Source organism: Rhinoderma darwinii, chromosome 2 (genome assembly GCF_050947455.1).
Source record: "Rhinoderma darwinii isolate aRhiDar2 chromosome 2, aRhiDar2.hap1, whole genome shotgun sequence".
NCBI lineage: Eukaryota > Metazoa > Chordata > Amphibia > Anura > Rhinodermatidae > Rhinoderma > Rhinoderma darwinii.
This window is the reverse complement of record NC_134688.1, coordinates 422,743,029-422,757,782: the sequence shown is the minus strand read 5'-3', so window position 1 is coordinate 422,757,782 and position 14,754 is coordinate 422,743,029. Positions and strand designations below refer to the sequence as shown.

The 14,754-nt window shown below is 41.3% G+C and overlaps 1 protein-coding gene across 2 annotated transcripts in view; it reads left to right on the top strand.

Moving 5' to 3' along the window:
* PHF12 (PHD finger protein 12) overlaps positions 1 to 14,754 on the top strand; it is a 56,063-nt gene that overhangs the window by 28,814 nt on the left and 12,495 nt on the right. For both annotated transcript variants that reach the window (XM_075854293.1, XM_075854294.1), the window contains 4 exons: positions 3,139 to 3,271; positions 3,522 to 3,686; positions 3,926 to 4,084; positions 5,335 to 6,073. In XM_075854293.1, the coding sequence (XP_075710408.1) occupies positions 3,139 to 3,271; positions 3,522 to 3,686; positions 3,926 to 4,084; positions 5,335 to 6,073 (1,196 nt within the window). The remainder of the gene's footprint in view (positions 1 to 3,138; positions 3,272 to 3,521; positions 3,687 to 3,925; positions 4,085 to 5,334; positions 6,074 to 14,754) is intronic.

Sequence of the window (14,754 nt, the reverse complement as noted above, 5' to 3'; positions counted from 1 at the left end):
AGGCCTGCAACTGACAGGCAATTATGCTTTGGTGTTCGATGTATACCAAAGAATTATATAATCGATCAGTAGATCGCACAATGACGTCTCCTATTGGGACTAATAATATTATTACTATAAAAAATAATTATCAAAAAAGGGAACACTAAACATAATCCTGTTTTCCATAATAAGGCTCTGTTCACATCTGCATTGGGGTCCCGTTCTGATGTTCCATCAGAGGTTTCGGTCAGAACGGGACCCCAAGCAGACACAAACTGAAACCGACAAACCAGTGGTTTCAATTTCCATCACCATTGAGTTCAATGAGGACGGAGCCGCTGCCCGTGGTTTCAGTTTGTCTCTCTTGTACACCGGATCCGTCATTTTTCCGGAAGAAATAGCATAGTCTACTACGCTATTGCTTCCGGCAAAACGACGGGTCCGGTGCACAACCGACAAACTTAAACCACGGGCTCCGTCGGTGTCAGTTTGTGTCTGCTCGGGGTCCCGTTCTGATGACCCTGAACAATACAGTTAACATGTTAGATAAACTGCAAGGTGAATGGCATGAAAAAAATGCGAAATACAACTGTGGAATAGCCATATTTTTATTTATTTTTCATACCCCCCCAAAGAAAAAAATAAGTTTCTCAATACACCCTATGTACCCCAAAATGGTATCAATTAAAAAATATATCTCGTACTGCCAAAAAACAAGCCAATATGTGACTACATAGACAGAAAAATAAAAAATTTACGGCTATTGGAATGCAAAAAAATATTTTAATCAGTGTTTTATTGTGCAAAAGTAGTAAAACCTATCAGTATTTGGTGTCACCATAATTGTAGAATAAAGGTAACCTGTTATTTACTCGACAATGAACGGCGTAAATATAAAAAGCAAAGAACAATAGTGGGATTTCTTGTGTTTTTTGTGGTTTTTTTCATTCCCCAAAAGTTAGTCAGGTGTGCCACAATGGCGCCATTGAAAAATGCAACTCCGTCCTGCAAAAAAAACAAGTCGTACATACATCTAAGTCAGTGGGGAAAATAAATTTTGGCCATTAACCCCTTAATGACTAGGCCAATGATTTTCATTCTTTCCTCCCCGCCTTCCAAAAGCCATAACTTTTTCTATTTCTTCGTCGTTTTTTGCGGGACAAGTTGTAGTTATTCATGGCACCATTTATTGTACCGCATAATGTACTGGGAATCTGAAAAAAAAATATTTGTGGGTGAAAAGGGCAAAAAACACAGATTACACTTTTTTGGGGGGGGGTTTGTTTTTACGGCATCAGTCAGGCGGTAAAAACTACATATTCACCTTATTCTACAGGTTAATACGATTACGGCAATACCAAAATTAGTTTTGTTTAATGTTTTACCACTTTAAAAAAAAAAAGAAAGTTTTGTGGCGCTGTATTCTGAGAGCCATAACACTTTTTTTTTTATTTTTCCATCAATTTGGAGGTGTGAGGGCTTAAATTTTGCCGGGCGAGCTGTAGTTTTCACCGATGCCATTTTGGGGTACATGCAAATTTTTGATCACATTTTATTCTTTTTTTTTTTTCTTTTCTTTGGAGGGCGAAGTTTACCAAAAAATATATATATTTTATTTATTATTTTACGTCGTTCACTGAACGGGTTAAATGACTCTATATTATGAGTTCAGGTTTTTACGCACACGGCGATACCAGTTATGTTAACTTTTATATTTTTGATACCGCCCATTGCAGTGAGGTGTCGGCTGTGTAACACAGCCGTCACCCGCTGCGTATGGAGCGAGCTCAGCCCGTGAGCCCGCTCCATACCTCCCCTTAATGGCTGCCGCGTACCTGTCCGTGACATGTCGTTAAGGGATTAAGGCCAAAAATAGGCTGGTCGCTAAGGGCTTAAACTTTCATTGTTTTAAAAAGGAGTGTTACGTGACACCATCTAATAATAGAGCCGGGAAGCCTCTGGGAAGTTACATTTCCCCATTGCTTGTTTGCATCCTGTTCTCAGACACAGGCTGTCCCCATAGTCTGAACGACCCTACTGATGTGTTTATTGAGTCCTTCCCCTAATAAAAGAATTGTAGAGATGTTGTGTGGTCCCATTGTAGGTCTACTGGGTCTTGTCTGCAATCAATGACGGCTAACTTGTCGGAGGCTGTAGTAACAATAAGTGAACTTCAAATGGGAATTACACTTTAATCAAACTTTTGATAGGTCACAGAGGCATATCAAAGGTTTACATTGGTGGGGGTCTGGGTGCAGAGACCCTCATTGTTGCTGAAACTAAGGTGCAGAAGCGCTCTTCTGAGCAATTTGCTCCTTCGGCTGTGATCAGCGCTCCTCGTCAGGCTGAAGGCGGCTCTCATAGGACGTCTATTTAAGCTGTTTTCAGCCTGACAAGGAGCCCTGATCACAGCCGAAAGAGCAAATTGCTCAGCTGAGTGCTTCTGCACCTTAGTTTCAGCAACAATGGGGGTCTCCGCACCCGGACCCCCACCAAACTTTTGATATATCTGACGTATCAAAAGTTTGAAAGTGTAGTCCAGTCTTTAAACATGCAAGGAGTAAGCACATGCCTTTCATGAGGCTGTTCTTTATCCACCTTTCTGTTGGATGGAGGGGTTATATGTTAGATGTGTAAGGCCCTGTGCACACAGCGGGATTTTTGCGGCAGATTCCGCAGCACATTTCCACCTCCTACTTATTTCAATGGGAGTTGGACGCTTTTTCCCGCTAGCTTTTTTTTTTTTCAGGTAGCGGGAAAAAGAAGCGTCCTACCCGATCTTTGGGGGCATTCAATGGGAGAAGGAATTCAATTGAAGTCAATGGGAGGAGGAAAGTTCCTGCCGGTGGCAGGAATAATTCCTGGTGGATTTTGCAGTAGTACCCGCCACGCAAAATCCGCTGTGTGAATGGACTCTAATGAGGCAGTGTTGATCCTTTATCTCGCATTTTGAAGAACCTAGAAATATCTTAAGATGAACATGTTCTGAATCTAGCTGTGAAGGTTGACGTTAGGGCAGTACTTCTTGTGATCGTGTGTAGGTGCAAAAAAAAAAAAGTGTTGTACAATCCTAGGTAACTTTATTGAAATATATTTATCGTTTGATGCTGGCTGCCCGTTCCGACGATTCACTTAAATCTGTCATTTGTCTGCTAGGAGCTGTCGAGTGGCACCTTTAATTCAGTGTGATTACTGCCCTCTCTTGTTTCATATGGACTGCTTAGATCCTCCTCTTACTGCCATGCCAACCGGCCGCTGGATGTGTCCCAACCATATTGAGCACATTGTGGTGAGTCACTCATTGTTAATCACCGTTGCTGATTTACACTTTTTAAAATGTGTTTTACAATGACAGATTCCCGGTCAGTAAAAATATCTGCCCATGTTAACCCTTTTGTACTGGATAACCAAAAAAATCACAGTTCATGTGTCCGCTAAGTTATCAACGGGGACATGTAATGATGCTTGCGTCTAAAAATCTTATTATAGTTTATTTAAAATTTGCCTCCCCAAATTTAACTTTCTTGTATGTCTTTCAGCTGAACCAGAAGAATATGACCCTGAGTAATAGATGCCAGGTGTTTGACCGCTTTCAGGACGGCATTTCACAGCATGCAGTAAAGCTGGACTTTCTGAGCCGCATCCATAAAATACACCCCCCAAACCGCAGGCAGCTGCCATCAGCCAGGAAAAACACTGTCAAGGTGCGTACAACTTGAAGCCGTTTCCAAATCTGAAGCTTTTAAAGGGAAAGCATCAGGGGAGAAAAAAAATACACCAAATGCTTATCTGAATTGAAGAGCATGTTTTGACTTAATGACTACAGATAAAGGATTTTTATACTTTTCACCACTAAATTGTAAAAGTTGGGTGTTCTGAGCCATTGCTTTATGTAGTTTACAAGGGGTTCCCAGTTCTAATTGTCTACATTGCTTCTCATCAGGTTCCTGAAGCTATCAAGGCCCAGTATCAATCGCCTCCACAATTACTGCCTCCTGCAGGGATACGTGATGGGGAGCTAATTTGCAATGGTGTACCGGAAGAATCACAAAAGCACCTACTGCACTCTGAGCACTTAGCTAACCAAACAGAGCAGCAAGAGGTTAGTAGACCACCAGCACTTTCACCCCCTCTTGTACCTGCCACAAGATCTAAAACAACAAAAATGTTAAAGGGAATGTGTCGCTACAAATTATTTTTTTTTTTTTTAGTTAAACAGTATATAAATGATTACACATTGTTCTAATTTTTTCACAAGTCAAGAAATATTATAAATTAGATTCTAATTTATAACCTTTCCATGTGCTGGTCACTAGAGAGAGCAATTCCCAAAATTGCAGCATTGGCATGTGGTAAAGCAACCTCATTGCTTTATGCTGCAAAATTTGAGAAGACACACTCGCTGTAGTGTCCTCAAACAATCCCCCCTCCTTTATCCTGGCTAGTACCAGGAGAAAGGAGGGGGTTGAATGTTCAAACCTCCTACACTGTGTGCCGCCATTTTTTGAGCGAATGCACAGTGTAGGAGGATTAGATACAGTAGTAATCACACAGTATAACACGAACATACATACACAAACATAACTTACCTACCGCTGCTGCCTCCGCTCCTAGTCCTTGCGTCTGAACATATGGCCGGAAGCCGCGACCGGAAGTAGTCGTGTTACTGTCCGGCCGCGGCTTCCGGTCCACATGAAAATGGCGACGGATGTTGCTCTGCCGAAGACCTTCCATTTAGACTGTGTGGGAGCGGCGCATGCGCCGTTCCCACACAGACAGCGTACGCTGTAGTGAATGGAACGGCTCCCGTTCGCATTCTCTATGGGGATGTATGTGCCGTATTCCATCTCTGTATGTGTCGTTAATCGACACAGATGAAAAAAAAAATGGCAGCCCCCATAGAGAAGTAAAAGAAAAAAGTACAACACAAATAAAATTTATTTTAATGACATACTAAAAGCAATAACATATAAAAAAAATATTTCGTAACACCTTCCCTTTAAAAAGCGGTGTTCTATTTTACTATGGTGATTTTGAATACATGATTGTGTACTAGGAGCATTTTTTTCTTTCATAAATATGTTTTAGCATTGTTTATAATTGTCATTTTGGGTTTATTGTCCAAATATTGGTTGGATAGTACCGCTGTGTGAGACACCCTGAAATGTTTTATTTTTTATTTATTAAACTGATTTGATTTGGTAAATATTTCTATTTCTATTAGAACACCTATAGAGCCACAAATGCCATCATCTTCTGTTATACATATAATGTTGTAACTCCTAGATATCTGCTGGGAGATGTATTCATAGTTTTAATCCAATTGTTTTGGCTTTTGTTTTGAATCTTTAGTGGCTCCGTAGCGTGGTTGCACTTCAGTGCAGCATATTGAAATACTTATCTGCTAAGCAGATGCCAACCTGGGGATCAGATGACATTGACTTGTTGGATGTGAAACCAGTCATTTCGTCTGATGGTTCTGTGTCCAACTCTCACCAGCACCCTGACGGCAAGCCTCAGTTATCTCCGTCTTTAGGACTGTGTCCGAGCAGTCAATCTACAATCTTGGAAGAAGATGCTACTTACGTTGTAAAACCGCATCTCTCAGCCAGCAGTGGTACTTCCAATGGACCTGCTATATTGGAGTCTAAGTCGAATGGGCCTCATACATATAATATTAGCCCAAGCCCCACGGAACAGTTACATGACCATCAAAGACTGTCTGGAACCAGTCCTGGCATTTCTGTCATTTCTCAGAGACAAACAAGGCCTCGGCCAGGCACTCCTCCCACAACAGTTATTCTCCCAAATCATGTCGTGAAGACAGAAGGCTCGAAGGGACCTTTACACTGTACTCAGAGGCTTCCAGGTCCTGCTCTTACACCTCCTAATTCTTGCACCAGTCCTGAGATCACTAGCACTTTGTCATGGAAACCTACCCAAACGCAACCTGCTCCTCCACTCAGTCAACATGATTCCAGACCTGTTGGGTCACCACTTTCTGGCACCAGGGCACTTACCCCTCCACAGGCAGCTGGGGGTGATCTCGCCTCTGGTGCATCCAGGCTTTGTGTAGCAGCTCCACCCACAGGTAAGTCATTTTATTAAAGGACCCACATTTGGATTTTATGTGCCTGTTATTTTATGTTCAAAACTTATTTGGAGCTAGCTTTTGACCGTGGCATCTAAGCTGGCGGGATCTGAGTTCTCTCCGATCCCAGTCGTTTCAGTATGATGCCAACACATGCTGCTCATGTGCCCTATACATGTATAGCACCGTGCTGGACTACTGCACGTGCTGTGGGGAATATGTTGAAAGTGAAGACTCATGAAAGGTGAATACCTTGAATTATCAGCCATTCTTAATATACATCTATTACCCTAACCTGGTCATTCTACAAGTGGCTGGAAGTGGTGCAGAATCAAACTCCCTGCTTCTCCTGTTCTGGCATAGTCCGTAGAATAATGACACCCTTTTATTTTGTCCATATATTTAATGACCCACGTTTGTCAATGTATTTGCGCTTTTTTATTTTATTTGGTGCATTTTACTCCGTGTCTAATTTGCTGTTCAACATAAATGTTAACCATTTGTGCCAGGATTTGGAGCGATTTGCACCATGCACGTTAGTTTTAAAAGTGGAACAGACGTGGCTTACTGCTTGTCCAGGAGTTCAACACATTTATAAAATGAAACTTAAAAATACAATTTTGAAAAAAAAAATTGCAAATGAGGAGAAAAGTCTCTCACCTCTACTTCACCCAGACGCTGGCATAGTAAAGGTGACGTCATTTTTGTCAGCATAAAATTTACCGGCAGTGATGTATGTTGTGACAGATTTCTCATAGAGGGCACCTGCAGTCATATATATTTGTCTCCAAAATAGTCTAGCTTTAATTTTTTTAATTTTTTGCTAAAATGACGTCCTATTATTATTATTTTTTTTTAAATATAACGTGGGCTTTTGAGTGAAGCGAGTAAAGGACACTTGATGACAACAACTCTGCCAATCCATTCTAAGAATTGTACTGCCCACGGATTACTGGAATTGTTCCTGTTCCAAAAGAGGGCAATTCGGGAAATAGAAGTGTCTGAGGACATTGCATTTCAATAAAAGAAGTTCTGATCTCCGTGTAGACATTATAGTATGCGGTGCCATATCCTATTCTGTTTGTGTCCCAATCACATAATCACAAGGTAACTGCTGGAGCATCTAGCATGGCCCAGATCAGGTCTCTCCTCTCTAATGTCACAATGTGGCCTGTTACCTATTGTTATATTTCATCTTAAAAGGGTTGATTGTCACAATAAATTTTACTTTTATTTACCACTTATTGTCTGGACCCTCAACACTACTCTGTTTTAGGCTATGTTCACACCTGCGTTGTGCTGTTCCGTTCTGCTCCTTCAGAGGAGCAGAACAAGGGAGTAACGGAACCAACGGTTGCCGACGGAACCCATTGACTTTAATAAGCGTCGTCAGGGTGTCCGTGACTTTACCGTACACAATAGCGCAGCATGCTTTGCTATTGTTTGAGGTAAACCCTGCCAGATCTGCGACGGAGCCTCCGATGCAGATGTGAACAGTGCCTTAGTACAGCCTACTAGTGCTTGTTTGTTGTTTTTTATTATTTGGGGGAGGGGGGGGTTCTCCCTATTTAAAGCATACTGGTTTGCAGTTTACTTATGAGTCTCTATTTTATCTGATGAAGAGGTTTGTGTTATGGTTGGAGACTATAAGGGCTGTCATTTTTAACCCGTTAGTGACCGCCAATACGCCTTTTAACGGCGGCCACTAACGGGCTTTATTCTGATGCATTTGCCTTTTTACGGCACTGCATCAGGATAAAGTAAACAGAGCAGGGAGTGTCAAATCTCCCTGCTCTCAGCTGATAGAGGCAGCTGAGGGCTGGGGGCGTCCCTGCTCTGCCGGGTGAGATCGATATTAGTATCGATCTCACCCGTTTAACCCCTCAGATGCGGTGCACAATAGCGAGCACCGCATCTGAGTGGTTTTGGAGAGAGGGAGGGAGCTCCCTCTCTCTCCCACCGACACCCAGCGATACGATCGCCGAGTGTCTGTGTCTCTAATGGCAGTCGGGGGCCTAATAAAGGCCCCCAGGTCTGCCATTAATGAATGCCTGCTAGATCATGCCGGAGGCATGACCTAGCAGATGGCTGTCCGTTTTAAACTGACAGGCAGTAATACACTGCAATACAAAAGTATTGCAGTGTATTATAATAGCGATCGCAGAATCGCATATTATAGTCCCCTAGTGGGACTAGTAAAAAAGTAAAAAAAAAGTTTAATAAAGTTAATTTAAAAAAAAATATGAAAAACCCAGCTTTTCCCCTTACAAAATGCTTTACTATTAAAAAACAAAATAAAGTTAAAAAGTTACACATATTTGGTATCGCCGCGTCCGTAACGACCCCGACTATAAATCTATTACATTATTTAACCCGCACGGTGAACGCCGTAAAAAATGTAATAAAAAACTATGGAAAAATTTTCTGTGAATCCTGACTTAAAGAGGCTCTGTCACCAGATTTTGCAACCCCTATCTGCTATTGCAGCAGATAGGCGCTGCAATGTAGATTACAGTAACGTTTTTATTTTTAAAAAACGAGCATTTTTGGCCAAGTTATGACCATTTTCGTATTTATGCAAATGAGGCTTGCAAAAGTACAACTGGGCGTGTTGAAAAGTAAAAGTACAACTGGGCGTGTATTATGTGCGTACATCGGGGCGTGTTTACTACTTTTACTAGCTGGGCGTTCTGACGAGAAGTATCATCCACTTCTCTTCACAACGCCCAGCTTCTGGCAGTGCAGACACAGCGTGTTCTCGAGAGATCACGCTGTGACGTCACTCACAGGTCCTGCATCGTGTCAGACGAGCGAGGACACATCGGCACCAGAGGCTACAGATGATTCTGCAGCAGCATCGGTGTTTGCAGGTAAGTCGATGTAGCTACTTACCTGCAAATGCTGATGCTGCTGCAGAATCAACTGTAGCCTCTGGTGCCGACACGATGCAGGACCTGTGAGTGACGTCACAGATCTGCACTGCCAGAAGCTGGGCGTTGTGAAGAGAAGTGGATGATACTTCTCTTCAGAGCGCCCAGCTAGTAAAAGTAGTAAACACGCCCCGATGTACGCACATAATACACGCCCAGTTGTACTTTTACTTTTCAACACGCCCAGTTGTACTTTTGCAAGCCTCATTTGCATAAATACGAAAATGGTCATAACTTGGCCAAAAATGCTCGTTTTTTTAAAATAAAAACGTTACTGTAATCTACATTGCAGCGCCGATCTGCTGCAATAGCAGATAGGGGCTGCAAAATCTGGTGACAGAGCCTCTTTAAAAAAAATTTGATAAAAAGTGATCAAAAAGTCGCATCTACTCCAAAATGGTACCAATAAAAACGACAAGTCTTCCTGCAAAAAAAAAGCCCTCATACAACCGCATCGGCGAAAAAAATAAAAACGTTACGGCTCTTCAAATATGGAGACGCAAAAACAAATAATTTTGAAAAAAACATACGAAAACTATACAAATTTGGTATTGTTGCAATCGTAACAACCCGCTGAATAAAGTTATTGTGTTATTTATACCACACGGTAAACGGCATAGATTTAATATGCGAAAGAGTGGCGAAATTTCAGGTTTTTTTCTATTCCAAAAAAAGTTAATAAAAGTTAATCAATAAATATGTCCCCCAAAATGGTGCTATTAAAAAATACAACTTGTCCCGCAAAAAACAAGACCTTTATACAGCTATGTAGACGCAAAAATAAGAGTTATAGCTCTTGGAATGCGACGATGGAAAAACGAAAAAAATGGCTTGCTCATTAAGGTTTAAAATAGGCTGGTCATTAAGGGGTTAAAAGTTATGGACTCTACGCATGTTAAGAACATCTTTGACAATACTGACCATTGTCTGTTACTGCAGTTCAGCCCATTCAAGTGACCTGTCTGTGTCTGCAGCTATACAGCGAGCCCCCCCTTGTTCTGCATAGTCCTGCATGGAACTGTGTATCTTATGAGTCACTGTTTATTGGCTGTTGGCACAATCTGTTTTGTCCTGTTGACACCTTCCATCTTCAGCATCTGTCATTGTTTGCAAACTCAAATTTATTTGGCATGTGGACTTATTAGGAATATAGTATTTGTTAGCGTTGTCAAAGGGCATGTTCACACGGTGATAAGTGAAGACTGAAAAATCAGATGCTGAATTTACCTTCAAAATCAGTGCGTTTTCCAGGCTGGTTTTTGATGCTGGTTTTTCAGCACGATTTTGTAAAAAAAAGTCCTACTGGAGGTTTTGACTTTGAATATTGAAATCCGCCCTCTTTTCAGTACACAAAACGGAGCCTTACGCCTCATTCACGCGACCGTGTGTGCCGTCCGAGTCCCGTCAGTGATCTGAGGAAAGATGGGACATGTTCTATCTTTCCTCGGATCGGAGACTGCGACCATTTTTCATGGACCTGATTCACCCGCTAAAGTGAATGGGTCCGTGAAGACTATCGCGTGCCACTCAGATGCCGTCAAAAACGGACCGAGTGGCAGAACGGTCGTGTGCAAGAGACCTAAGGGAGGCAAAATAGTGTTTTACACGGATTCCAATGCTAAAAAAAAGTCTGTATTGGCTTGCAAAATAAAAAAAAGACGTGAACGAGGGCCAAACTCAGCCTTTCAGATCCCTTTGATATCAGACCTTCAAATATTTTCCTTAATTTATACATATTGTCATTCCACTATTTAATTTTACCCCGTCAGTAGGAAATTGATAAATAACCAAAGTGAAACAATTTACCTGCGATTTGTCCAGCCACCATTAGAGGTCTTGCCGTTGCAGTCACAGACTAATTCATGGGGGTTTCTAGCACAGTGGGGGAAGTTATTAAGAACATTAACTCCTTAGTGACCAGCCTGTTAGTCCTTAATGACCAAGCAATTTATTTATTTATTTTGATTATTTTTTTTATTTTTGATTTTTTTTTCCATCGCATTTAGGCCTCATGCACACGAACGTAAAAACGCCCCTAATTACGCGCCCATAGACTTCTATTGGCCATAGGTACCTTCCCGTTTGCTTGCAGGAAGGTGCCCGTGCCGTTGAACAAAATGGAACATGTCCTATTTCAGGCCGTAATAACGGCACGGGCAGGCCCATAGAAGTCTATGGGGCTCCCGTAATTACTGGTGGCTACTTGTGCACCCGTAATTACGGGAGCGTTGCTAGGCGACGTCAGGGGATAGTCACTGTCCAGGGTGCTGAAAGAGTTAACTGATCGGCAGTAACTCTTTCAGCACCCGGGAGAGTGACTACCGCTGCAGTTAAGTTAACTTACCCAGAACTCCCTGCTTCTTCCTCCAGTCCGGCCTCCCGGGATGACGTTGCATCCCATGTGACCGCTGCAGCCAATCACAGGCTGCAGCAGTCACATGGACTGCCACGTCATCCAGGGAGGTCGGATTGGATGTCAAAAGAGGGACGCGTCACCAAGACAACGGTACGTATGAACTTCTTTTACTTTCAATCGTTGCGGAAACTCTGCCCGAAAGGGCTGCCCCTTCTCTCTTTCCAGCACTGATAGAGAGAAGGGGCTGCCGATTAGTGCAGGGAAAACAAGTCCGTAAGTACGGGTTGAATACTGGTGACACCGGACCCGTATTTACGGACACGGGTCCGTAAATACTGGTGGAATACAGGTCGAATACGTGTGACAAAGTACCCGTATTTACAGGAGGAAAAAAATAAGTTCGTGTGCATGAGGCCTTAACCCCTTAGTGACCAGCCCATTTTAGGCCCTAATGACCAAGCTATTTTATTTGTTTTTCTATAGTCGCATTCAAAGAGCTATAACGTTTTTATTTTTTCGTCTACATAGCTGTATGAGGACTTGTTTTTTGCGGGATTAGTTGTGCTTTTTAATGGCACCATTTTTGGGTACATATAATTTTTATATTAACTTTTATTAACCTTTTTGGGGGGGATTATAAAAAAAAAACTGAAATTCCGCCATTGTTCTATGCGTTTTTAAATTGACGCCGTTCACTGTGCGACGTAATTAACATGTGACCTTTATTCTATGGGTTGGTACGATTACGGCGATACCACATATGTAGAGGTTTTTTTATGTTTTACGACTTTTGCACAATAAAAACACTTTTGAACTAAAATTATTTGTTTTTGCCTCGTCGCTTTCCAAGAGCCGTAATTTTTTTATTTTTCCATCAATGTAGTGATTTTTTGGGCTTGTTTTCTGCGGGACAAGACGTAGTTTTGAATGGTACTGTTTTGGGGTACATGGGACTTATTGATTCATTTTTATTATGACTTTTTTGGGGGGCAATGGAAAAAAATTGCAATTTCGCCATAGTTTTTGGCGTTTTTTTTTTACGGTGTTCACTTTGCGGTTTAAATTACATATTAACTTTATTAATGGAGTCATTACGGTCGCGGCGATACCACATATGTGTACTTTTTTTTTTTTTTACACTTTTACTAAATAAAACCACTTTTTATGGAAAAAAATGGTTTTATTTATTTTTTTACTGTACTTTTTATTAATAATCTTTATTTCACTTTGACTGATTTTATTAGTCCCACTAGGGGACTTTACTGTGCGATCTTCCGATCGCTGCTATAATGCTCTGGTATACTTCGTATACCAGAGCATTATTGCCTGTCAGTGTAAATCTGACAGGCAATCTGTTAGGACGTGCCTCCGGCGCGTCCTAACAGGCATATGTCCAGGGCAGACCTGGGGGCTTTTATCAGTCCTCCGGCTGCCATGACACCCCATCGGAGACCCGCGATTGCATTCGCGGGCCACCGATGGGTGAGAGAGGGAGCGCACTCCCTCTGTAAACAAAGTTAAATGCCGCGGTCGCTATTGACGGCGGCATTTAACGGGTTAAACGGCCGCGATCGAAGTAAACTTCGATCGCGGGCGTTGGAGCAGGAGCTCAGCTGTCATCAGACAGTAGAGCCCCGGCTCCTGCCTGCACCGGAGACCCGTGCAGGACTTAGACTAGGCTGACGTGAAAAGGCGTCAGCCTAGCCTAAAGCCCAGTAGTGAATCACGTTAAAAGGCGTATTAGTGGTCACTAAGGGGTTAAAGATCTATAACTTTTTTTTTATTTTTCTGTCAACATAGCTGTATGAGGACTTATTTAAAAAAAAACATGTTATCTTTTCTACGGGTCGGTACGATTACTACGATACCATGTATGTAGAGGTTTTTGCACGCTTACCGCTTTTGCACAATAAAAACACTTTTTTTTTTTTTTTTTTACTAAAATTTATTTTTTTCATCCTCTTTCCATAAGCCATAATTTATTTTTCTGTCCAATATAGTGATATGTGGGCTTGCTTTTTGCGAGCCGAGATGTAGTTTTCATTGGTACTTTTTTGGGGGTACGTTTTGGCGCTTTGATTTTTTTTTGGAGGGGGCAATGGATAAAATAGCTATTCTGCCGTAGGTTTTTTTTTTTTTACGTCCAGTGCAGTTTAACCCTTTCAGGACCAAGGGTCATCGATGCCTCAATGACCAGCCCCGTTTTTTCAAATCTGACGTCATTTTATGTGGTAATAACTCCGGAATGCTTTTGCCTATTCAAGCGATTTGGAGATTGTTTTCTCGTGACATATTGTACTTTGTTAGTGGAAAAATTTGGTCAATAAATTCATAGCTTATTTGTGAAAAACACCAAAATGTAAAGAAAATTTGCAAAAATTATATTTTTTCTTGTAAAACAGATAGTAATACCACACAAAATTGTTGCTAATTAACATCCCCCATATGTCTACTTTATATTTGCATTGTTTTTTGAAGATTTTATTTTTCTAGGACGTTACAAGGCTTAGAACTTTAGCAGCAATTTCTCACATTTTCAAGAAAATTTCAAAAGGCTAATTTGTCAAGTACCAGTTCAGTTTTGAAGTGGCTTTGTGGGCCTTATGTACTAGATAGACCCCATAAATCACCACATTTTAAAAACTGCACCCCTCAAAGTATTCAAAACAGCATTCAGAAAGTTTATTAACCTTTTAGGCGTTTCACCGGAATTAAAGCAAAGTAGAGGTGAAATTTACAAATTTCATATTTTTTGCCGAAGTTAATTTGTAATACACTTTTTTTTCTGTAACACAGAAGGTTTTACCAGAGAAATGCAACTCAATATTTATTGCCCAGATTCTGCAGTTTTCAGAAATATTACACATTTGGCTCTAGTATGATAATGGACTGAAATACCGGCCTCAGAAGCAAAGGAGCACCTAGAGGATTTTTGGGCCTCCTTTTTTTAGAATATATTTTAGGCACCGTGTCAGGTTTGAAGAGGTCTTGTGGTGCCAAAACAGTGGAATCTCCTCAAAAGTGGTTTTGGAAACTACACACCAAGGAATTTATCTAGGGGTATAGTTAGCATCTTGACCCCACAGGTCTTTTGCTATATTTATTGGAACATGTCTGTGAAAATGAAAATCTACTTTTTTCTGAAGAAATATAAAAAATTTTTTTTTTTTTACAAGGAATAAAGAATAAAAAGCACCCCAAAACTTGTAAACCTATTTCTCACGATTACGGCAATACCCCATATGTGGTAATACACTGCTGTTTGGACACTCGGCAGGGCTCTGAAGGGAAGGAGAGCCATTTGGCTTTTGGAGCGCAGATTTTGCTTGGTAATAGTTCTGTTTGGGGTTTTGCTGGTATTTTAGTTTATAATGTGGGGGTATATGTAAGCTGGG